The 23,381-nt window shown below is 39.9% G+C and overlaps 1 protein-coding gene across 4 annotated transcripts in view; it reads right to left on the bottom strand.

The window, feature by feature from the left end:
- Nucleotides 1–5,974: 5,974 nt before the first annotated feature.
- LOC102204572 (glutamate receptor 1-like) overlaps nucleotides 5,975–23,381 on the bottom strand; it is a 104,040-nt gene continuing 86,633 nt past the window's right edge. Inside the window, exons 16-18 of one of the 4 annotated variants that reach the window (XM_005753257.1) lie at nucleotides 19,400–19,514; nucleotides 12,422–12,556; nucleotides 5,975–6,856 (exon numbers count right to left, since the gene is read on the bottom strand). In XM_005753257.1, coding sequence (XP_005753314.1) covers nucleotides 6,644–6,856; nucleotides 12,422–12,556; nucleotides 19,400–19,514 — 463 coding nt within the window. In that variant the 3' untranslated portion in view covers nucleotides 5,975–6,643. Of the gene's footprint in view, nucleotides 6,857–12,421; nucleotides 13,602–17,206; nucleotides 17,604–19,399; nucleotides 19,515–23,381 lie in introns of those variants that run through there. The other 3 variants (XM_005753258.1, XM_005753260.1, XM_005753262.1) reach the window with 3 other exon arrangements.

The following is a 23,381-nucleotide window of genomic DNA, read 5'->3' as shown; positions in this document are numbered from 1 at the left end:
TCCTGTTGTCTAATTTCATTACAAAATGTTTTTTAGCCTGATGTCTTTACAGCGGCTCAGTTACCACATTACAACATTACAGCTGCTTGTGGATATTTCTGCAGACATACAACTGTCATTTCTACCAATTGGTCATGCCAGATAATGGGAGATAATTAAAGTGAAGAGAGGCTTGATATCACATTCCTTCATCTAACAGACACATACCCGCCTATAGAAAGAATACATACTATAAAAAGACACAAGATTAAGAGTTTCAAAGAGCCTCATGTCGAGCGGGAAATAGGACTCTCAATCTGATTTAACCTCCCTTCTGGCATTGCCCTGTGGCTTCAGAGTATCAACAAATCATTTCATAATGTTCTATAACATGATAGATGAGGAAAATAGTCGTTTTTTTCTTTAGCGGCAAAACTCTGCTGGGTGTAAGTCAGGTCTTAATTTTAGCACCATCACCAAACAACACAGTTTCAGCAGAAAACCAAACACAGACACGCTCAATAAAATACATTAACCATATATATACAGTGGGGCAAAAAAGTATTTCGTCAGCCACCGATTGTGCAAGTTCCCCCACCTAAAATGATGACAGAGGTCAGTAATTTGCACCAGAGGTACACTTCAACTGTGAGAGACAGAATGTGAAAAAAAAAAAAAAAAAAAAAATCCATGAATCCACATGGTAGGATTTGTAAAGAATTTATTGGTAAATCAGGGTGGAAAATAAGTATTTGGTCAATAACAAAAATACAACTCAATACTTTGTAACATAACCTTTGTTGGCAATAACAGAGGTCAAACGTTTACTATAGGTCTTTACCAGGTTTGCACACACAGTAGCTGGTATTTTGGCCCATTCCTCCATGCAGATCTTCTCGAGAGCAGTGATGTTTTGGGGCTGTCGCCGAGCAACACGGACTTTCAACTCCCGCCACAGATTTTCTATGGGGTTGAGGTCTGGAGACTGGCTAGGCCACTCCAGGACTTTCAAATGCTTCTTACGGAGCCACTCCTTTGTTGCCCGGGCGGTGTGTTTTGGATCATTGTCATGTTGGAAGACCCAGCCTCGTTTCATCTTCAAAGTTCTCACTGATGGAAGGAGGTTTTGGCTCAAAATCTCACGATACATGGCCCCATTCATTCTGTCCTTAACACGGATCAGTCGTCCTGTCCCCTTGGCAGAAAAACAGCCCCATAGCATGATGTTTCCACCCCCATGCTTCACAGTAGGTATGGTGTTCTTGGGATGCAACTCAGTATTCTTCTTCCTCCAAACACGACGAGTTGAGTTTATACCAAAAAGTTCTACTTTGGTTTCATCTGACCACATGACATTCTCTCAATCCTCTGCTGTATCATCCATGTGCTCTCTGGCAAACTTCAGACGGGCCTGGACATGCACTGGCTTCAGCAGCGGAACACGTCTGGCACTGCGGGATTTGATTCCCTGCTGTTGTAGTGTGTTACTGATGGTGACCTTTGTTACTTTGGTCCCAGCTCTCTGCAGGTCATTCACCAGGTCCCCCCGTGTGGTTCTGGGATCTTTGCTCACCGTTCTCATGATCATTTTGACCCCACGGGATGAGATCTTGCGTGGAGCCCCAGATCGAGGGAGATTATCAGTGGTGTTGTATGTCTTCCATTTTCTGATGATTGCTCCCACAGTTGATTTTTTCACACCAAGCTGCTTGCCTATTGTAGATTCACTCTTCCCAGTCTGGTGCAGGTCTACAATACTTTTCCTGGTGTCCTTCGAAAGCTCTTTGGTCTTGGCCATGGCGGAGTTTGGAGTCTGACTGTTTGGGGCTGTGGACAGGTGTCTTTTATACAGATGATGAGTTCAAACAGGTGCCATTCATACAGGTAACGAGTGGGGGACAGAAAAGCTTCTTACAGAAGACGTTACAGGTCTGTGAGAGCCAGAGATTTTCCTTGTTTGAGGTGACCAAATACTTATTTTCCACCCTAATTTACGAATAAATTCTTTACAAATCCTACCATGTGAATTCATGGATTTTTTTTTCACATTCTGTCTCTCACAGTTGAAGTGTACCTCTGGTGCAAATTACTGACCTCTGTCATCATTTTAAGTGGGGGAACTTGCACAATCGGTGGCTGACTAAATACTTTTTTGCCCCACTGTATATACATACATGAGAATATTACAGTTTATGTTGGCTGAATGATGCTAATTTTATAAGAGCTAGTTGAATTCTGTAAATAGAAAAAAAGGATGCCTCAGGCCTTTCTTTATTATTCAACAAAGGATACAACCAAAGATCCTTTTTAAAAAGAAAGGAGATGATGTGTTCACATATTACACAGGACATGTCAACAGGTTTTCAAAGGGTGGGAAAAACCAAAGTGTGGCGAGAATAAGGCACGGCGGGACCACGGAGTATCATTCAGAGCCATCTTTATTGACATCTCACCACAACACACAACCCACAAACCCTGAGTTCCCATGTTTTTGACTAGGCGGGCGTGATTAAGGATGCCGTGCAGGTGCGTGCGCCCTCCCTGCACGGCACCGCAGACCACGCCCCACCACACAAAGGTCTGAGAGAAAACCTGCCCAAGCACGTAAAGAACATACAAACTCGTCACACTCAATGCAAGCCACTGTGAACCCACAGTATTAACCACTCAGCTTCTTCCACAATTGACTCAGTCAACCATCTAAACAAAGATGCTCTGATCTGCCTCTCTCACTTTTAAAAACCAACATTCAGTGCTAATTGACCAAGTTCTTGAACTTGTCTGTAAGGCTGAGCTCAAAAACTCTTTGGAGAAAGCTCATTTCTGCTGTTTGTCTCCTCAGTCTTAGTTTTTCAGTCACCACCCACAGCTCATAGCCACAGGTGAGGGCAGGAATATAGATTGACCAGTAAATCAATAGCTTCACCTTCAAGCCCTCTCTTCACCACATACAGGTATAACATCTACATCACTGCAGATGATGCATCAATCCATCAGGAAAACCAAACTGAGATACTCAAACTCCCCCACTACAGGGAACAACTCCTCAAATCAGAGTGGGCATTCCACCCTTAATACCATGGAGGTGTCAAGGGTGGTTTTCAAATCAAAGTCATTAAAGAATCTTAGAAAATTGAAACGACTTGATGATAAACAAGCTGTTGAAAATCATGCAATGTAGTTTAAAGCAAGCACTTTGACATTCAGTAAAAATCTCTAATCAAGCGTGAACCCATGGATTTAATTGATTTGCCAAGCCCTAAATGAAAAAGTTTAAAGTGCCAGAACAAGCAGGCAAATTAGTCCTGCAGAGACTTGGATCTGTTATCATTTCAACTCAAAAGCGGAAAAAAAGGGAAAACTTCAACAGTCAAGCTTATAATGTAAGTTTTTATTAAATAGTATTAGTGACAAAAATCAAAAGATTATAAATTCCAAAATAAATGAAAAAGATTATGCAGACAAACAGGCGAAGCTCGGCACAGTATCATTCATATACAACTGTGAACACCTGATTTTTCAGTTTCAGAGTATAAAACATTTTGCTGCGGTGCTGCTTGATTGCTCGTGTAGTCCATAAAACACTGGGGAGGAAATCCAGGAGTAATGTGAGGAAACAACCTCCAAATCAAACCGAGTTGTCCTCTTTCTCAGGATTCCTGATCAGAGAGAAATGTTGAGCAAACTGAAGGAAAACTCAGCTTCTTTATAACACAGAACACACTGAACACCTTTCACATGACCCTAACACCGATCAACATCAAGTCCTGAAATTATGTGAGTATATGAGATTACTGACATTTATGGGAGAGTTTAGTGGATACTTAAAGTAACTGTAAGATCCAGTATTATAACTCACAGCATGCTGGTCACAGTCTTGTTTCTCTTGTATTTAATTTCGAGAGCTGAATGACTTTTGGTTTGTGTGTCCAATAGTCCAGTGGATACAGGTGATGTTGTTCATTTCCACTAGTTAGAAATTTTGTTCTGATTGGTCCCTTTGATGGTGCCTGTTTCCACATGATTGACTACACCAGACGTAGGAGTGTAGCTAAAGCCCAGCAGAAACGTCCATGTGTACAGGAGAAGCAGCTGGTTGTGTTGGCTGAAGGTGGTGCTGTCAGGAGGCTACTGCTACAAACTCTCTGCTGTGTGTGAGTGAAATCAAAATGGTGACTCTAATACTCACAGAAAAGTATTTTACTGTATTCCTAACCTGTAAAAAATGAGCTACATCTATTCTTTCGATGGCTTCTATCTATAACAGAACGTTTTATCCAGAAAATGGTCATTCTGGTTGACCTTAAAAAAAGATCCTCCATAGCTGATCAGATGGTTCATGGTGTCTGCTGGTTTGGGACACATGTTACAGTTTGCATACTGGAGTTACTGTCTGAGACAATTCTAGGTCATATCTTGACTTATGGGATCATATTTTTGGATCTTAAGATGTTGTTTTTTCCTGTAGCACATATTACTGGCACCTGATTTAACCCCTTGACATCCTCCAGGTCACCAGTGAAGCCCTTGGAATTATGGCTGCACTTTAGCCACATGCTAAATGTGGATAGTTGTTACCTTTTAAATTAACTGTGTTAAAAGCATGTTGGCCTTTCAGTTCTTCTGTTATATTAGTTCCATTTGGATATGACACACAGGTGAAAATTCTGTATAAAGGGGTAGACCCGAACTCAAAATGGATTACTGGTGACTTGCTGGATGTTAAGAGGGTAAATTTATATTTGAGTATATTAAAAGACTGGAAAGGGGGGAAAATCTTTTAAACCAAAGGTAAAATATTGGGAAAAAAAACACTCACTTAAAAATTTTATGTGTGTCACATCAAGAAAGGTTCAGTGTAAATTTACCACAAAACACATTTTCAGTGAGTGTGCTTACATGGCTATGTAGCGTCCTGCTATTAATGATATGGAAACTATGATAATACGAGCATCCTGGTTTCTGCATATTGTTCAAGCTGGTGATATCTGACATTTCAATAACTGATCGTCATCAATTCCACCGTTGACCAATTTGCTGCAGGTGGGGTTTTTGACAGTAAGGGAGTTTGGAAATTGCTTTGGAAGTTCAGGGCAATGATTGTTTGTGGACATTTTTAGGCAGCAAACAGAACGGATTAGAAACTTGTCATCCTTGCATCCTAGTCAGGTGCTTGAAAAAACTCAACTGCCTCCTTTCGATGTGGAGCTCCTCACCTTGTCGCTAAGGTTGAGGCCAGCTACCCTTCATAAAAAGCTTATTTCTCCACTAGCCAGAGTGTGTGACATCTTTATACATTTTCTGGAACCCTAAACGAATGCAAGTAAATTCCTGTGACATTGCGGCGCACCATTAGTGCTGCTGCAACTAGAAATCAGGACTTCTTTCACTGGTAGCAGTTATGTATGATGAGGTTTTTTTGTGTCACCTTCATAGCAGAAAAAAACACTCTTTAATAAGCTTGAAATAATTTGCTGACTGATTAAGCCTGCTTCATATTGAAGACGCTCTGAATTTTTGAAATGTAGGTGTCAATAGCAGGACACTTAAACATAACCAGTAAACATATCTCCACATAAACACGCTCACAATTTCAAAGCATATGACACATCAGTCTGTATTCCTAAACTGCATTAATATGAATATAACTCTTGGGGCAGATCACAGATCAGAGCGCTGTCAGCTGTTCTTCCGCACATCCATCCGCTTCCGCTTGTCCTTTTCAGGGTCGCGGGGGGCATTGGGGCCTATCCCAGCTGTCATATGGCGAGAGGCGGGGTTCACCCTGGAGAGGTCACCAGTCTGTCGCAGGGCTAACACACAGGGACAGACAACCATTCGCGCTCACATTCACACCTATGGGCAATTTGGATTATCCAATTAACCTATCCCCACTAACTGCATGTCTTTGGATGGCGGGAGGAAGCCGGAGTACCCGGAGGGAACCCACGCAAACACGGGGAGAACATACAAACTCCACACAGAAAGACCCCGGCCTGATGGTGGAATTGAACTCAGGACCTTCTTGCTGTGCGGCAACAGTGCTGCCCACCGTGCTCCTGCTCTTCAGCACGTTCCTGAAAAAGGTCTTCATGCTCAAACTTCTGAGCCCTCTCTGATCTGGACATGGTGTTCTGTGTGAATGTGACGAAGCACAAAGGAAGAGGAGGGGACTGGAGTGAAGGTCAAGAAGAGGTTTAAAAAAGGTATCCCCCCCAACCAAAACGCTGGTCAACCCCCTCTGCTGCTTCAGTTTAAGACAGTGCTCATAGAAAAAGTAATTCCAGTTCATTTAGTTAGAGTTTGTTAAGCCCCGCTGCTTGTCTTGATTTCTCTCAGGTGTTTTGTTCAGGTGCTCTCTGTTCAGAGTTCTACAGTATTCAGTCATTCACGGTGAACATGAACACTTCTCCTTCTGCCTGCCAAATCCCTCTTAATCTTTTTCTTTTCTCTTCTGAATTCAACACTTTTCCCATTCATCCATTTTTATAGTTCTTCCTCCCCTTTTTTCACTTCCCTTGCCACCCGACATTTCATCCTTATTCTTCTTTTATGCTTCCCTTTTTCTCTTTACTTTGTACCTTCTATTTCTCTCCTCACCAACAGACTGACAAACAGGTAGATGGATAGAAGCGTCTTGTCCAATAACGAGTCTTGGCTAGGATCACATGCCTGTGGAGGAGAGTCCCAGGCCGGCTGCTTTGCTCATGCAGGGTAAACCCTGAGCTCCGGCTTTTGGGAAATCGTGGGCCACCACGCGGCCATTCTCCCCTCCAAGTCCTGACGGTCCAACTCCTAACCCCCCAGCAACCGCTCCTCCTCCTGCCACCGCTATCCCGCCAAGGCTGGTGCTCATCATGGCGGCATCAATAAGCTCCTGCAAGACAGGGAGAGATGAGACAAAAGTTATTTAAGCACACAGACTCACACAAAGACAAGTCTTTATTAAATTCAGTTTTTAATTCTATTGTTATTATTGTATTACACTGTAGTTTTTAATTTTATTGTTATTGTTAAGCACTTTGTGCAGCATCGGCTGTTGGAAATGTGCTATATAAATAAATCTGACCTTGACCTAAATAGTTAAATTGTTTGGCAAAGAGGAAAAATATCTCAAAACTCTTTCATTTAGCAGATGAAAATCCTTCTAATAGTTTCAACAGTGAGTTTTTCTCTTGACCTCAGTTTCCAGTTAACAGAATTAATATTACCTTTTTAAGGCCAGAATTAATCAGCCACATTTCACGTGAATTTACCTTGGATATCCATAATGTAGATATTTTTATTTCCATCCATAACCAGATAGCAAAAAGTCTATTTGGATCTTATCGACAAATTCTTCGAGTCCATGTTGTTTCTTTTATTTATTCAGTTTTTATATTTCATATGTTGAAAATTTTACTTTTTGCCAGTGTACTTTCCAGACTCTTCGCTCTATGTGAAAGATGTTCTTTCTGCACAAATCAAAAAGATGTGATGTTCATGCTCCCAGCATGAACAATAACAATCACCAAATATCAGCATAGAAATGTATTCTACTAATCACTTACCTTGATTCATTTGATTAATGGATGGATATTCTTGTTGTTTTTGGCTGTCACATCCACCAACACAGAGTGGAAACCTGGTGGATGCTGAGGAAGTTCATGAGGTATCAATAATAAATGTGTGTGTGTGTGTGTGTATGTGTGTGTGTGATGTTTTAACAAATTAACAACAGTAAACATTGCCTAGCAGAAGAGGATGGATGGAGGAAGTATTACCTCCTATTACACTAGATGGTTTTTCCACTGAGGTTCTTTAGTTTCTTTATTCCTCAGATTTCTAGTTTGATTCATAGACATTCTGTCGGCTGAAGTCAGAAATAATGACGCACTTTATATATGTTAATATTGTTCACAGAGTTATGACTCTGAGAAGTAAGACTTTTGGCATAAACTACAGTGATCTGGTTGAAGGCTCCTAATTGCCTCCATGAGTTGTTTCACAGCTGCACATCCAGTTTTTGGATAAATGATGCTTGAATGAGTGTTTACCGCAGTAGACCGTGTGTGTGTGTGTGTGTGTGTGTGTGTGTGTGTGTGTGTGTGTGTGTGTAAAAGAGTCATCACCAAAAGTGATCAGAGTAGAAGTTGTTTTTCAGTAGCAGAATGAAGCTCTTTCCCTCAGCCTCACCTCTCAGTAAAACTAATGATGTGGATCCAAAGTTAATATCCTGCATCGGGCCTCTGAGGCTCCCACGCTCCCTCTCTGTTTGCTGCAGAGTGCCGACAGTCGTCAGGCAGATTGGTACAAATAAATCCTGGATTTATTCACTTACTGAAGCAGCTTCAGCGCCTACAACGCCTTGGAGCGAGCGTACTTAGTCTGAACGCCCGACACCGAGCACCATGGGCATCTCCCCTCATGTCTCTGCATCTCCTGCCCATCTTTTTCGTTTTGATAGAAGGTTTTATTATGATAGCAGCTCTACATATGATGTCAACAACAAAACAGCATCTGTCCCTGCAGAGTCAGACCATCACTGCTGTTGCCTGCAGATAATAATAGCCACCTGTTAAACCATCGTGAAGCAGACCAAAAACTTTTTGTGTCCTGAATATGAAAATGTCTCCTTCCAACACTGTGGCCCCAATGACGGCCCCGTTGAAGCTAAAACTGAATTTTAAGCATCACTTGTCGATTTGGCCAGTTTTTAAGTACAAAAAGTAAGAATCTGATGATAAGTAAAAGACATTATAGAACTTACAGGGGCATTTTCATGTAGAGACTTGATTCAAAATAAGTCTCAATGTGAAGAGAAGTAATAAAGCCACTGAGTAATAGGTGGAAAAACTTAAAGCTGGTGTTAAACAGGTGGAAAGTTTCAAACAGATGAATGCAAACAGGTTGGAATATAGGTGGGAAGGATTCCTTTTTTGGAGACCATGAACTTTTCTAATCTAATACACAGTTGTTGATATGATATCTTAACTGTCATAAAGTGAATGTACAAACTTGACTGGACATGCATGTCTTTGGACTGTAGCAGGAAGCTCGAAAATCTTGAGAAAACTCTTGCAGCAACACAGAGAGCATGCAAACTCCAGGAAGAATCATCTGTCCCAGGAAGATTAATCCTGATGTCCACTTCTATGTGACAAATTAGTATCAAGATTTGCACAGATGTTACTAATGAAGAACAAAGAACTTTAGTGATCCGCAGCCTCATTAGGACAGGAAGTTGTGTCAGAATGTGAGCATGGAGCATAAGGTTTATACTGATCATATGCAATTAAGCCACAAAGCATCTCACGCCACTTAATGCAAAAGTAATGCAACAACTTACTTTGTCCAGGAAATAAATGACAAGTAACGTGTAATGCATTTCTTTTCTTGAATAAACATCCCAACACATGGCAGATATTTGTCATGTATGGATTTAACACGATCGGTATCTCTGCTTCTAGCGCGTTCTCATCCCTCGGGTATTAATTAATGCAGTTTTGTCGCTGTCGTGTCTCTGTTGAGCACAGGGTGTCCTTTAGTTTCTGTGCCTTGACACAGTAGGTTATGAGATCAGTGCGAGGGGTCTGTCCTCAAATCCCATCATTAGTGAGTGTATGGGTTATTGTTGTGAGCTGTGTAGCCCAAGCCACAATCTTCTCGTAAACCTAACTGCAGTTTTCAGAAACCTGAAAACTAGGACTACTTCACAGCACCTAAATTTAACCACTATTATAAGAAATATAAATAAATAAACCATTTGGGTCCTTTGACTAGACCTAACTAGTCCTGATCTTTGTCACGTATACCCCCAAGTGTAGGATGCTTCTTAAACCCAAACCACAAGCTCTTCCTCAAGTCCATCAAGTACTTGTTAGTGCTTCAGTCTAACAAAGTTCTTTTCAGCTTCTAAACCTAATCCCGAACGTCTTAGTGTTTAAACTTAACCAGTTACTTTTGATCTATCCAGACCTCTAATATGGGACCATTATCTCTCAGTATCAGCTAATGCCACAATGACAAAGAACGTCTCGCATCTAAGGAAAAGCCATTATATTATGGGCTGGGGTAAGAAAGTGCTGGTGCCTTAGACGACGGTCAATCTAATCGCAACTTGGCACCGAAGTTATGTTGGAGCACAAAGACACATGCAACCAACCTTAAATAAAAAGAAAAGCTACAGCTGCAAAGACCAGAACAGCTTCACAATCCAAATGTTTAGTGAAGTTAAAAACCCTTGCTTCTCTGTTACGGGAGACTATGATGCAATATTAACAGCCTAGTTTCAACAATGTATCAGAAGAGAATGCATCATGGATATTCCTTTATTGATTATCAGTCCCGTGTGTGCTGTCGTGCCCCTTCACATTACTCTGCAGCAGGTAACCGTTATGTAGCCCTGCTCCGTATGTGCCCCCATCTGCTCTTACTGATGAAATCTTGGCCACATGTTGTGTCACCACTGCAGAGTTTTTTAAGTCCTCCCTTTGTGCTCAGACAGAAATGTGAAGTGAATGCAAAGTCCAGCGGAGAGGAGACCTGACACACTGGTGCCTCTGCTGTGGAAAAACGACTCTAATGACTTGTTTGTTCCTTCTGAGCAGCCCATCAAAGTCTCAGTATTAACCAGCACAGTCAGTAATGAGGCGACCGCAGTTTCATCACACACGGACGCCGGCGATAAAGAGGAGCTCGAGACCCGAGTGGCAGATGAGCAGAGTTCAGTTGATGTACTTTGAAATGGCAGAAGTGTTTTTGCTCCTGCCCTGTGGCTCCATGCAGAAAAGGGCAGCAGCTCATGCACATGATTAAAAATAAAACTGCACCCATGAATGAATGAACTTTGAGTTCTCTGGTGTAAAAGAAACATGCACTAAAATTATGTTTATCTGTTTGACCAGGCTTAAAACACCCACTTAGCTGGAACGAAGGTTACATATCACCTACAGAGATGCTGTACTACTACTACAAAAAAAACTTGTACAAAATATACAGGAAATGTCTGTAAGTTTGAGACTGGGATGTTTTCATGACTGAAAGTTCTAAAATCTTTTAAATCTATTCAGAAATTCTGAAGCCATCATAATTAAGCCTATAGACAGAAAACTGAACTACCACAGAAACCAGTAAGTACTACACCAAACTGAAACAGTGGAAACTAAACTTGACTAAAGCAAACCTGAATCTGTTGCACTCCCCTAAATATATGGCTAAAATACTCTTTTCTTTCTGTTAAGTACCACCTTTGATTTGTGGTGGTCTGACTGGAGTTCTATTCTTTTTTCTGTCCCTCAGATCCATATAGACACATGAGCCGTGCACTGATAATACTCAGATATACCTACTCAGTTCGCCCTTACGTATGTTCTTCAGCATATATTACCCATCTGTCTCCATCACCTTCATTCACTAATATTCCTCTCTATCTCTGGTTGTTGGTGTTGCTTCTGTGAGAACTTTTATGTTATTTTTTTATTCTTCCTAACTTAAATTTGCAAATCAAATCTGTTGCCAGAGCCAGCTTTGTTTCAAAAAACAACCTTGAGAAGGGTATCCGTGCTTTCATCATGCTCAGAATGAATTACTGCATTTTTATGTGGACTCGGGCTCTTCCAAAATGCTCCTGCGAGAGTCCTGACTGATGCACACAAACAAGTAAATGAGTACACATCACCATCCTGGCTGCAAAATTCCAACATGTGTTTGCTCCCAAGTGCGAATCACACTTGTTTCATGTACCATGCTACTCATTTAGATCACATCACCAGCAGCTGTTTAAACCACCAGATTGTATTCAACAGATAAATTTCAAGCTGAAGCTCAGAAATGATCTGGAGGAGAACAACCTCTCCTCCAGATCATCTACCTCTGTAACAGTTAACAAATCAGTGCACAAGTGCAAGAAACAAGGTCTGTAAAGACATGGACGAGTGAGTTTGGTGTGGTTAATCTTGACTGGCCTGCACAGAGTCCTGACCTCAACCTGACAGAACACCTTTGGACTGAATTAGAGCAGAGACTGTGAGCCAGACCTTCTCATCCAACATCCGTGCCTGACCTGGCAAATGGGCTACTAGAGAATGATCAGAAATTTCCATAAAGACACTCCTAAACTTTCTGGAAAGCCTTCTTAAAAGAGTTTAAGCTAATATAGTTGCAAAGTTTTAAGCATATGAATAAAAGTGGGATGTCACTAAAGTTCATATGTGAGTGAAGGCCGACGAGCACTGCAGATTGATACTTTTGGCAATATATTGTATGTTCACGCTGGCCAGGACAGCCCAACTTCTGACAGCTATGTAATAGACATTTGTGCTTCATTTGGATCAAAAGAAGCTAAAAAAAAGTACGGCAACATCAGATATGTGAAATATCCAGCTAAAACATTTCAGGCTCAGCGTTTAAAAGCAAAAATCGCAGACTTGTTTTTACAATTTTACCATTTCTCTGTTCTCACCTTCATCCTTCTTGATTCAATCCGAGACTTGTAGCAGAACTCGACCAGAGCCACCAGCATGGCCAGGCCCAGCCCACCAATCAGGATGTAGAAAACTCCAGCTACATTGCTCAGACTGAGCGCGCTAGTTTTGTCCTATCAGCACAGAGAAGTGAGGTTAGAGACACCGAATCATGGTGCACAGAGGCATGACATCACTATGGTTTGAATCCAACTGTAAGCAAAAGGACAAAATTATTTTTAAAAAGTTTAAAATGGTCTAAAATCCCAAAGCTAAATACAAGTTTCTAACTAGGAAGACCATTATGCAGCGTTCAAAGGCTGTGATATTCTGACAAATGGAAATATAAATCCCCTCAGAGAATGTCTGAGTTCCCATGAATTATGGAATTTAATATGAAATTACTTTTGGGCGACATCCACTCAAATTTGAAATTTGAAATTTACTGCCTAACTGATAAGTTTGTAGTTTCCATTCAAAACATAAAACCTAATCGGTGACACCTGCCAGGAAAGTAAGTTTTAATTGTGCTTTGATGTTTTTGTACATCAAAGTCTATTTTGAGATATGAACAAACTCCTCTTTGTAAAAAATCATCACTTTTTGCTAGCTAATCACAATAAGGAAACAGTTAAAATAGTTAATAAATGCTAACAAGTGTTAACAAATAACAAACATTAAAACTAATTAAAATGAGAGTTTGTCACTCCAAGAGTCTAATTCAACCATCTAGTCTTTAGCCCAATATTATCTGATATATAAATGTATTTAAAAGTCCAAATGTATCTGACCCTACTGAACAGGGCAAAGACCCTGCTAATGTTCATCTCCTCATGAAAAGAATGACCCTCCGTTGCCTCAATCATAGCCTTTGAACATCCACATCTATTGATCTGTCACATGCAGCTTCATGCATGAAAATGCAAACAAAATGTGGAAAAAAAATTATCTTGAAATTCTTAACAAAAAGGTCTTATACTTCAATTCAGAGGTTCATTATATCTGTGCTGGTCTTCACGGTCATAGAAATGTGTCATTTATGAAAAATAGCTTCATATCACAATCTTTTAAAAAACAGACTCAGTTGGCGAGCGCTTGTATTTTGCACGTTCTTTCCTCACATGCATCGCTTGGTTTTTGGTGGGTGTGACTTAGCTTTTTCATCCAATAGCATGCAGCCTGTTAGAAAGAAAGAAAGGAGGAAATAGTGGGCGGGGCCTCCCTTCAACAGTAGGAAGTGCTGTGAGCCTATCAGTGGGATTTCCTCTCCACACTGTCATGTTAACCTCAACCAATCAGCTTCTGGGAAATCCCACCAAAAGACACTAAAAAAGTCAGACTTCTTAAAAACAAAGTCATTGTGTGTAACATCTGATGTAATAGTATAGTTCATTGATGCTTTATAGTTGTTAACCAGTTAGCTAAGAGATCATGTGAATGATAGTAGAAATCAGCTTGTTAACAGAGATCTTTTAACCAAATACACTGATTAGATACCAGGCAGGTTAAATTTTCTTTTAAGAATTGTTTCTGGGAATAAACAGTCACGGGTCATTTTTAAAGTTGTCCCTGCCATCACCCTTGTATTTACAAGTGTTTTACAGACTGCATGAATAAGATCAACAGCCTTTATAGGGACTTTTCTTTGTTTGTGAGACTTGTACATAATCTGTTGTCCTATGTAGTGGTGTTAAAGTATAGTAGTATAATATGTTACTGAAAAAACCCAGCAGCTGAGCTCAGTGAGCTGTGAAGCATGATCACTGCCATTACTGACAAAGTGTAAACAAAATGTAGATAAACTCCAGAATTAATCATGTCACATTAAACATTTTGAAAACTTGAGGGCATTTTGGGTTTTTTTACATAATGTGAAAGCCTTCTGAATACAGCCTCTGATATGAATGGCTTCAATAAAGAGATGACAAAGATAAATTTTAGTAAATGAATCTCTATTAGTGGACACATCTTATCATCTCTGTATATTTTTGTTATGGAAAGTTCTCTCTACACTAAACTAATCCAAAGGGAAGGTGGAAATACACCAATCATCGGCATGACTCTCAGTGCTGCACTTTCAGTCTGACATTAAAAGTGTCTTTTCTCAACAGATTGATGAACGTTTTTCCACCATTTGTTAGTCACGGTCTGTTACTCAGCGAGTTCAGAAGAAGCAGGAGGTACATGACAGATTGGAGACAAAAACATCAGCATTTGTGTGTGGGAAGGAAAGGGGAGGAGGGAAAACGGGTGGGGGCAAAGCTGTGGTCATTTGCTTCAATTTAATCAAAGTTGGTCAGCAGCCATAAACAGAGAGAGAGAGAGAGAGAGACTCAAAGAGCGAGAGAGGAAGAAACAGGCAAATATATCTGCATTTATCAAAATCTGACATTTTACATCTGACCTGTGTGAAGGGAACGCAAACCTGCTTTAATCTGGAGCTCATCTTCCGGGCCTGATTATGTCTGTTTGACGGCTTCTTCTTTCTTTTTTAGCAGACAAAGTGTCTTTTTCAAAACTCTGTGACACTGTACAGCCACGAGCAGAGACTAAAAATACACATGTAAAAGTGGCACCCAAAGGCAGTTGGATGTGCGATTAAAAGTGATGTAAAAGGTCACATTTTTCAGCAGAGTCACTCGTCTGTCTGTCTGCGGCTGCTTCCATTGAACTGTGCTGACCACCAAATATTCTGGAGAACAGAAGGAAGGCTGAGCAGAGAAAAGCCTCTGAAGAAATCTGATGGATTTCCACTGATCTGGACTCATGAAAACCCCTTATCTCCAAAAAATGTCTGCTTTGTCAGAAATGGCTGAAGCCCCGCTCGTTTGCCTCCCAATTTGCATAAATTTGTCTTCGAGCTTGAAGCACGTTTGGTAGGAAAGAAGTTCATAAAAAATACTCAGCACATTTCAGCGGCCTCTCAGTTTAAGTCAGGAGTACAAATTGGAGTTGTGGGGTTTACACATGCCATCAGGATATTAAAATGTTTTCATGTTTTAATATGTTTATCTTTCAGTTCTTCAGAATGGTCAACTGAGTAGCAGTGATACACTGTAAAAGCAAAAACAAAAATCCTCAATAAACCAAAAAAATAATCAATTAAAAAATGACTTTATGACCTTGAATGAAAAGTTTGTCACTTTGCGACCTGCTTTCATACTTATAGGTGAGAAGAGACCGTTCATGTTTAACCTTCTGAGGCTTCAGTCACAGGACATACCATTATTCCTCAACCAGTTGGTGAGTAGTTGCTGGCAGTCACTGGTTTGGTTTCAAATAGGTCTACAGTGATGCACCAAAAACTTTGTTGCAAATGCTTTAGCCACTTGCAGGTTTCTGTAATCACACATAGATTGTATGAATTTGTTGGGAAACAAACAGAAGCTGTTTCTGTTCAGTGTGAAATATGTGCCTTTTGAAATGTGTTGGCACAACTTTTGTTGGCAGCACCATCTTTGTGAATGATTTCACCCAGGAACAGTTAGCAAACTACAGCACTACTTGCCAAATCATTGGAAAATACATATTTTTCGCTGTCAAACAAGGTTTTCCAGGGCAGGTCCCTTGGCCTGTATTACTGAGGCCTTACTTTAAGGACTTGAGACAAACAGTCTTTGTGAAGGGGTAACAAAATATACCCAATGAGCACCTTAAATCTCACTAAAACATTTACTCTACTGAAAACACGTTTCCTGTTGTGTCCACTGGTCATTGTTTACAAGTGTAGTTTTATTGGAAGATCTAATACAGTAACCTTTCCATTAGGACCTACTCGGATCGAGTCATCACAGTTCGCCATGGTTTTCAGGGTTTTCCATTAGGTCATAGTGAGAGTACCTGGTACCAGGATCCCTTGGAACCCTGCTTGGCCAGGGTTCCAAGGGATCCAAGGAGGTACTAAAATGTGACTTTGTTAGACTGTATTCCACCAATTGGCTGGTCAGTAGTGTCACTCAGTGACTTATGAGAGTGTCTTGTTCAGGAAAATCAAAGCCCCCATTTATAAGAGCTGGCAACGAATGAAACGGCTATAAGAAACAACCCTGTGGTCCCAGAGTCTGACGAAGAGGCACAGCACAGCAGGTATATTTTTGCCTTAACATACACCTTTGTTGTAGCGCTCATGTCGCACATTAATTACATAATGGGACACGTGGATGCATTGCTATGGTGACAACCACACACATCAAGTAGTACTGGATCGTAATGGAAAACCAGTCGATCTGAGTCGAGTCGTGGCGAGTTGATCCAAGTCGGTACCAGTGTAAACGAGACTTAAAAGGTTAAATTATTGTCAAATGCTAGCAAAGGTTTTAAGAGTTCGTTTTGACAGGCGCTTTTCTTTTTTGCTCTTCACAAAGATGTTTTACCTGCATTATTCTAACCACAAACAAGTACAATCAGGCACGAGAAAGCTTGCTGCTGATTGTTCACATTCATCTGCTGGTATCTATTTGAGTTTTGAAGAAGTTATCTACAGGTTAAGAGATGTTTAAGAACTTTCATTTTAAAAATGTATTTTCTTCCTCATGCAGGATCCTCACCCCAGGTTACCTAAACGAATTCAGTCACTGTGATGTAGTATGTATAAAGTGTAATGGTCATGCTATATTACTGCTCAAGGCCAAGGGACAGTGTTGGTCCCCAGAAAGTAGTAACATGCTCTGTTATTGGTTTTGTCTTACTGATATCTGTTTATCTCCCTAAATGTAAACAGAATTTTTACAGGATTCATATTTTGAATTTAAACTGACTTTAAAACTAAAAAATACATTTTAATGCAGGACAATAAACAAACATTTGCTTTCTATTTAGCTGCAGACTATTAGCGGTGCCTTCACTTATAAAAACACTTTCTTCCAGGTAACTTTTAGCTTAAAGCATACCAGTCAATAAAAATGTGGAATAAAGGATCAAAAATATGAATTAGCTCAACTTTTTTGTTTTTACAGTGTAGCTGCTGGAGTTTCAGAAACTAATAAGGGAAGGGGGGAGGGGATTGGGTGGGGTGGTGTAGGGGGTTAACCAACACATGACCTTGGGACCAGGCCTCAAGAACTGACCTTTCTGCCGGAGTCCTTGTGTCCACACTCCCCCTTGTCATACCACCACTTGTTTTTCAACTTGTCTAAGACGGCTTGTTCATTGAGCTTCAGTACTGCTAGGTTTACTGGGATTCTTCAAAGAACCATAAGAGGAAGGGAGGGGAATTGGAAATAACATAAATAACATTATGCACCTCCATGTTATCTTATGTTATTGTTCAGCTGCACAGCAACAGGGCTGCGATAGCTACAGCAGTAGCAGTGGTGGTGGCAGCAACGTTTTTAGCAAAAGTGACTTTAGCAGTACAGTAGCTGTGGAACACTACAGAAAACACCTCAAAAACAGCAGAAAGAAAAACAAACAAACAAACAAACAAAAACAGGCACAATCACACGGAAAACTCTGGAAAATGTCAGCATCAAAGTGATATGCATTAATACTCCATCTAGCTTGGTTTAGCCTGACTCCCTACGTGCGAGATGTGTATTACTATATCACTTTGGGTAACCGGCAAGGGCTGAAAACACTCCGGGAACTTTGGGTTTTCTGAGCAAGAATGCGTCATAAGCTGTCTAAAAAAACAGACTGCATACTATAAACTGTAGTCTCTAGGCAAGGAAGGCTGAACAGCTAACTTTTTCTGGAATAAAATTGAACTGACAAAACTGACTGAAGGGGTATTTTATTAAGTAGGTTTAGTACTTATCAATTCATTGCTAGTTAGCCCGGATTAATTTTCTTCAACTCCATGAATAGACTAGATTTGTATGCTGAACCAATCAGCCACAACCTTTGAACCTTTGGTCACTAAAAGGCATTTATTGTCTTACAATTCAGTGTTGTTCCAGGAAACCCCGGGTCCTAGAATGGCTTTCCTCTGCTTTCATCAGCCCGACAACCTGTACTGCCACACTACAAAAACAACTCTAGAAAGCCTTAAGAAACCCAGACAGACATTGTCAAGGCAAGTCTAGATCCCAACTCAATCCAGCATCCAAACCAGGCATATAAACATGTTGAATCTGGGGAAGTCGCACCTTGCAACTTTTGAGTACTCTAATTATATACTGCCTGACGCCACAGACAACCTTCTGCCCATATGACATGTCACAGCAACCAGAGGTAGAACCACAAAAGTTGGTTTTAGTGTCAGGCTGTATATTTATATAGGTAAAACAGTCCACCTTCCTATCTCTGAAATATTGTTCTTATCCATATTAGACTTGAAACACCTAAGACAGACGGTTGGGACATATTTCACCAATCTTTTACTTTTGTAAATAAATTTACAGATAAATGTCCTATAGTACTATGAAACACTACAGTATTTAAGCAATCATTGCAATCAAGCAATCAACTCCTAGACTTTAAATATGTAAATCAAGTTTTGCTGGTTCCTCTGGTATAAATGCAGGTAGACAACCTGAGTTTCCCAAAGGGTTCTAAAGCCCCATTCACCTATAAAGTGGCTGGGTTCATTGTTTCTCAAGGCTGGTCACTGGTCCAGTCTCTGGTTGCCCAAGTCACTTCTTTTGTTCAAGTCCAGGGTCGAAAACCTTTCTGTCACTGTGTAAACCTGGAGAAAATCACCATCTTCCTTCTACACGACTAAAAGTACTAAAAAGTACTGAAAGTAAGGTGGATGTTAGTCTTTTAGTAATGAAAGATTTTCTTTTGTAAAATACCCCATCGATCAGAAAGTAAGAATTCAAAAATGTCTTTGACAAAGAAGGTCACAGTTTTGATGGCTCTATCACCTCCTACTTATCTGTAATAATTTTCTGAGAAAGACACCAAATAGAAGGTTCCTGTAGCATTTCATTGGTGCCATCCGGAGTGTTTTAGTTAGGTAGCGAATTCTGGGTTATTGCCGGTTACCCTGGTGTGCCATTGCCTGTCGTTACCCGTTGGGGTTACGGTGATCTGACCTTGGTGTCCCCTCCCCCGGTGCCGCACTCTCCCTTGTCATACCACCATCTGTTTTTCAATTTGTCCAACAGGCCCTGCTCGTTCAGTTTTAACACTGCCAAGTTAACAGGGTTTCTACGGGGATGATAGTAACAATAAGGGATAAAAGGGAACCTGGTGTTAATGAACAGACGACTGCCACAGTGAAGATAGCAACATTAATACACATGTGTACCTATGACAGGCATGATATTATTAATGAATGGTACATAAAAACAACAGATTCACTGCTATTCAGCCCAGACCTTGTAACATGCTGTTTTCCTGCATCTTCCTCCTGCATTGTGAACATTACAATGCAAGTAGACCAAATACTTACAGTTAGAGAAAAATGCCATCATTTTTTTTTTAATCAAATTTTCTGAACTGGGAAAATCTTCAGGTAATGCACACTAGTGACTGTCTGTCTACTTTACAGGACTCATGCAGTCTCTTTTGAATCTCCGAACACTGTGGTCTTTAAATGGAGAAACACCGTTGTCAAACTCAATTAAAGGTGTGATGCCCATTTAAATGTAATTAGTTATTAACCTCTGTCTCTCTTCCACAGCATGTTTTTATCCTGTCTTCCTTCTCTCACCACAACCGGTCACAGTAGATGGCCCCGCCCCTCCCTGAGCCTGGTTCTGCCGGAGGTTTCTTCCTGTTAAAAGGGAGTTTTTCCTTCCCACTGTCGCCAAAGTGCTCGCTCATAGGGGGTCATATGATTGTTAGGTTTTTCTCTGTATGTATTATTGTAGGGTCCATCTTACAATATAAAAGGCAGCTGTGGCTACAACTGTAGCTGCCTCCACCAGTGTGTGAATGTGAGAGTGAATGAATAGTGGAATTGTAAAAGTGCTTTGGGTTCCTTGAAAAGCGCTATATAAATGCAATCCATTATTATTATTATTATTATTATTATTATTATTATTATTATTATTATTACAAAGCACCTTGAGGGCACTGTAGTTGTGATTTGGTGCTGTATAAATAAAACTGAATTGAATTAAATGTCATAAATAAGTATGCAATACTGAATGGAATATCAGTGCGGTGGTCTATAATACAAGAATCATTTAGACTTTTAAAGTAAATAACAATCAATAGTAAATGTTTGACAAACACTTTAATTTCTGTCTCTAATTATAAGTAAAACTGGTAAAAATTCCTGTTTGTGAGCATCTTTTCAGTGGTAGCATATGTTGACAATGGTCTCACTGGTTGGATCCCAATCCTCCAAAACAAGGCTAATCACTGCATTCATTATTTTATGAAACAATGGCACCACGTCGATGCCAATATGGCATCAGCTTCTCGGTTTAATTTGCATTGTCTATAGCTCATTCTTGGCTCTGACTTGTAAATGGCTGGCTTGATTCACTCATTCAACAATTGCTTCAGTGGATTGTGTTAAACTCAGCCATTAGTTGTAGCAGAATGACAAGTTTCTCAAAACCAAAGGAAAGGTAAACTGCACTTTAATATTGTCTGGGTCGAAAAAACAGAAAATGATTCCATTTTACTACTGTGCAGCAAAGCGCCACTTGCATTTACTTCTAGTCAATACCTGATAAATAAAGGCGGAACACCAGTCAAGTATTCAGGTGTAAATCAGTTCAAATTAAAGGGTAAATGTCTTTTAAATATAAATTTTGTGTCATTGTACATGTCCTTGTTGTTCCCCTTTACATACCATAAATGATCAAAACTATAGTGTGGCAGAAGGCAGCAGATGATGTTGAACGGTACATGGTAAATCAATAAAATGATCAATGAGCAGCAGTAATTCAGTTTGAAATGTCAATAACAGATGATGTGATGAGTGTGAAAGCAGCAGAAGAGTTTTGTTCTAAAGTGCATAATTTAATTTAAAAAAAGATCTGTATAAATTCAGTGTGAAAAAACTCAGATTAAATTCAGATTAAAAATGTTTGTGAATCAGATGCTGAAAATAGTAATTTTACAAATTTGACATATCAGGAGAATGACTTACGCTGGGTTCAGACTAGAGAATACTCGTTTTTTATTTTGAAAAATCGTTGCTTTTCATGACTGAGACAGACTAAACATTGTTTCCGGATCATGAATGCTACCTTACTTTCAAGCCGTGCGTAATGGAAGGAAGTGCTGATAGCTGTATGTCTTGAGTAATGGTGTGTGTCCACAGGAGCTACCCATTCTGCTAATTAATGACTTGTGGAGCTAGCTGTGCAAAGCTGAAAACTAGCTGTGGACTATCTAAATGAATACATATTTACTCCTCCCCTCAAATGTTTTCAGGAAAATGTATGTATTTTTTCGAGGTTTTAACCTCTCTATTTGGTATGGTCTCATCATTCCCAGTGGCCAGAACAAAGTTTATCTTTTATTCTGATGTGGTCAGAACAAAATCAAAAAGTCTGAACCCAGCGTAACTGTTCACAGAAGTGATGCTTGAGTTCACACTGAGAAGATTCCTGCTAAATTACATTTCATGTCTACACACAGCTATGTTTGGTCAGATTGGTGGTATTCCTAATTGTTCAGGATTATCTCGGTTGGGATATCAAAGAAGCCAGTCCTACAATCCAGAAATGAGTTAGTATTTGTGCACTTCCAATTCCCTTGTCGCAGTCAGCAGGATTTTTGAATGGGACTGTGGTTGATATGAACTTCAGAGATTTTTACGTTTTGTTCTATAACATCAAGTACATAAGTAAATATTCATTTCATAAATTTTGAAGGTTTTACTTTAAGTCTTTGAAGCCTATGGACCTCATTATGCCCACCAAAATGTGTAAGTATCCAAAACTTTTATTTCCCACAGAGCTTATTTAATAGTCTAACTCAAAAATCTAAATCTGTTTTGCTTTTTAGCAAAGGAATCAGGGTGACGCTCACTTCCAAGTCAGCCTACAAAAACCCATCATCCCCGTGGCACTTTATTGTAGAAAATCACCATTTTGGCACAAAAAACTACCATTTGTTACCATCAACCAGATTCTGTGAAAACTATGAGAATGTCATTTGGAACAAATCTTGCAGAAACACAGTCATGGTTAAGGCTCAGAAACAGTGGCTGGGAAACAGCAGAAGGATGATGAGCAGAAAGCAGATTGAATGAAGTCGACTGATGATTTTTTTATTGTCATCTGTTCGTACTAAGAGCCGGTCAACCCAGAGAGAGAGAGAGAGACTGCTCACAGAGAACTCAAGAGCTCATCTTTTTGATGTGTAAAGTTGATTATACAATATGCTCAGCATTCAATGGGTTTAACACAACTGTGTTGCTAAGCAACTGATGACAAAAACTCAACCCTTTATATATATTTTTTTAAAATGTTGATTTGGTGCTTCCCGCATCTACAGCAGGGAGCAGAGGTAAATACATACCACCTTCTCTATGCAAGCTGCATTTCAAAGTGACTTATTGATCCATCGATTGATTGAGTCGGATCCTACACACAGATTATTTTCAGGGATTAAATAGATTCAAAACTCAAAGGGAAAAAAATATCACATTCCACATGGTGCAGTCTTTGTTCTTCCAGTTCGTCTGCCTTTCTCTGACTCTGGGTTGGCCGTAAATTGCTGACATGAAGCAGAGAGAATGAGAACAAGATGTTCTTTCACTGAACATCTGATAAAAACATGGACTGAGTTCATTCATGTATGAAACAAAGAAAAAGGAAGAACGTGACTTTATGCTGCTGTCAGGTATAATTAAAACTCACCAACTCCACCTCAGGTTATATTTTTCAGCTCAATTTCTGTTTTGTTTTCCTCTTCTGTGGACAAAAGCCATGTTTTTCAATTCACCTTAAATGGCACTAAACCAACAACTCATCTGTTATCAAATGTAACATTTATATGGGAAACAATTCATTAAAATTTTACATGTCAGGTTGGGCTCATTTGTTCAAGAGTATTGCTTGTTTTCCTATTTATGTATTTATGTATTCTTTACTCCAATCAGCCTCA

Source organism: Pundamilia nyererei, unplaced genomic scaffold, assembly GCF_000239375.1.
Source record: "Pundamilia nyererei isolate P.nyererei 1_Seehausen unplaced genomic scaffold, PunNye1.0 scaffold00416, whole genome shotgun sequence".
NCBI classification, from domain to species: Eukaryota; Metazoa; Chordata; class Actinopteri; order Cichliformes; family Cichlidae; genus Pundamilia; species Pundamilia nyererei.
The sequence above is the reverse complement of the archived record's forward strand: the minus strand, read 5'-3'. Positions and strand labels throughout refer to the sequence as shown.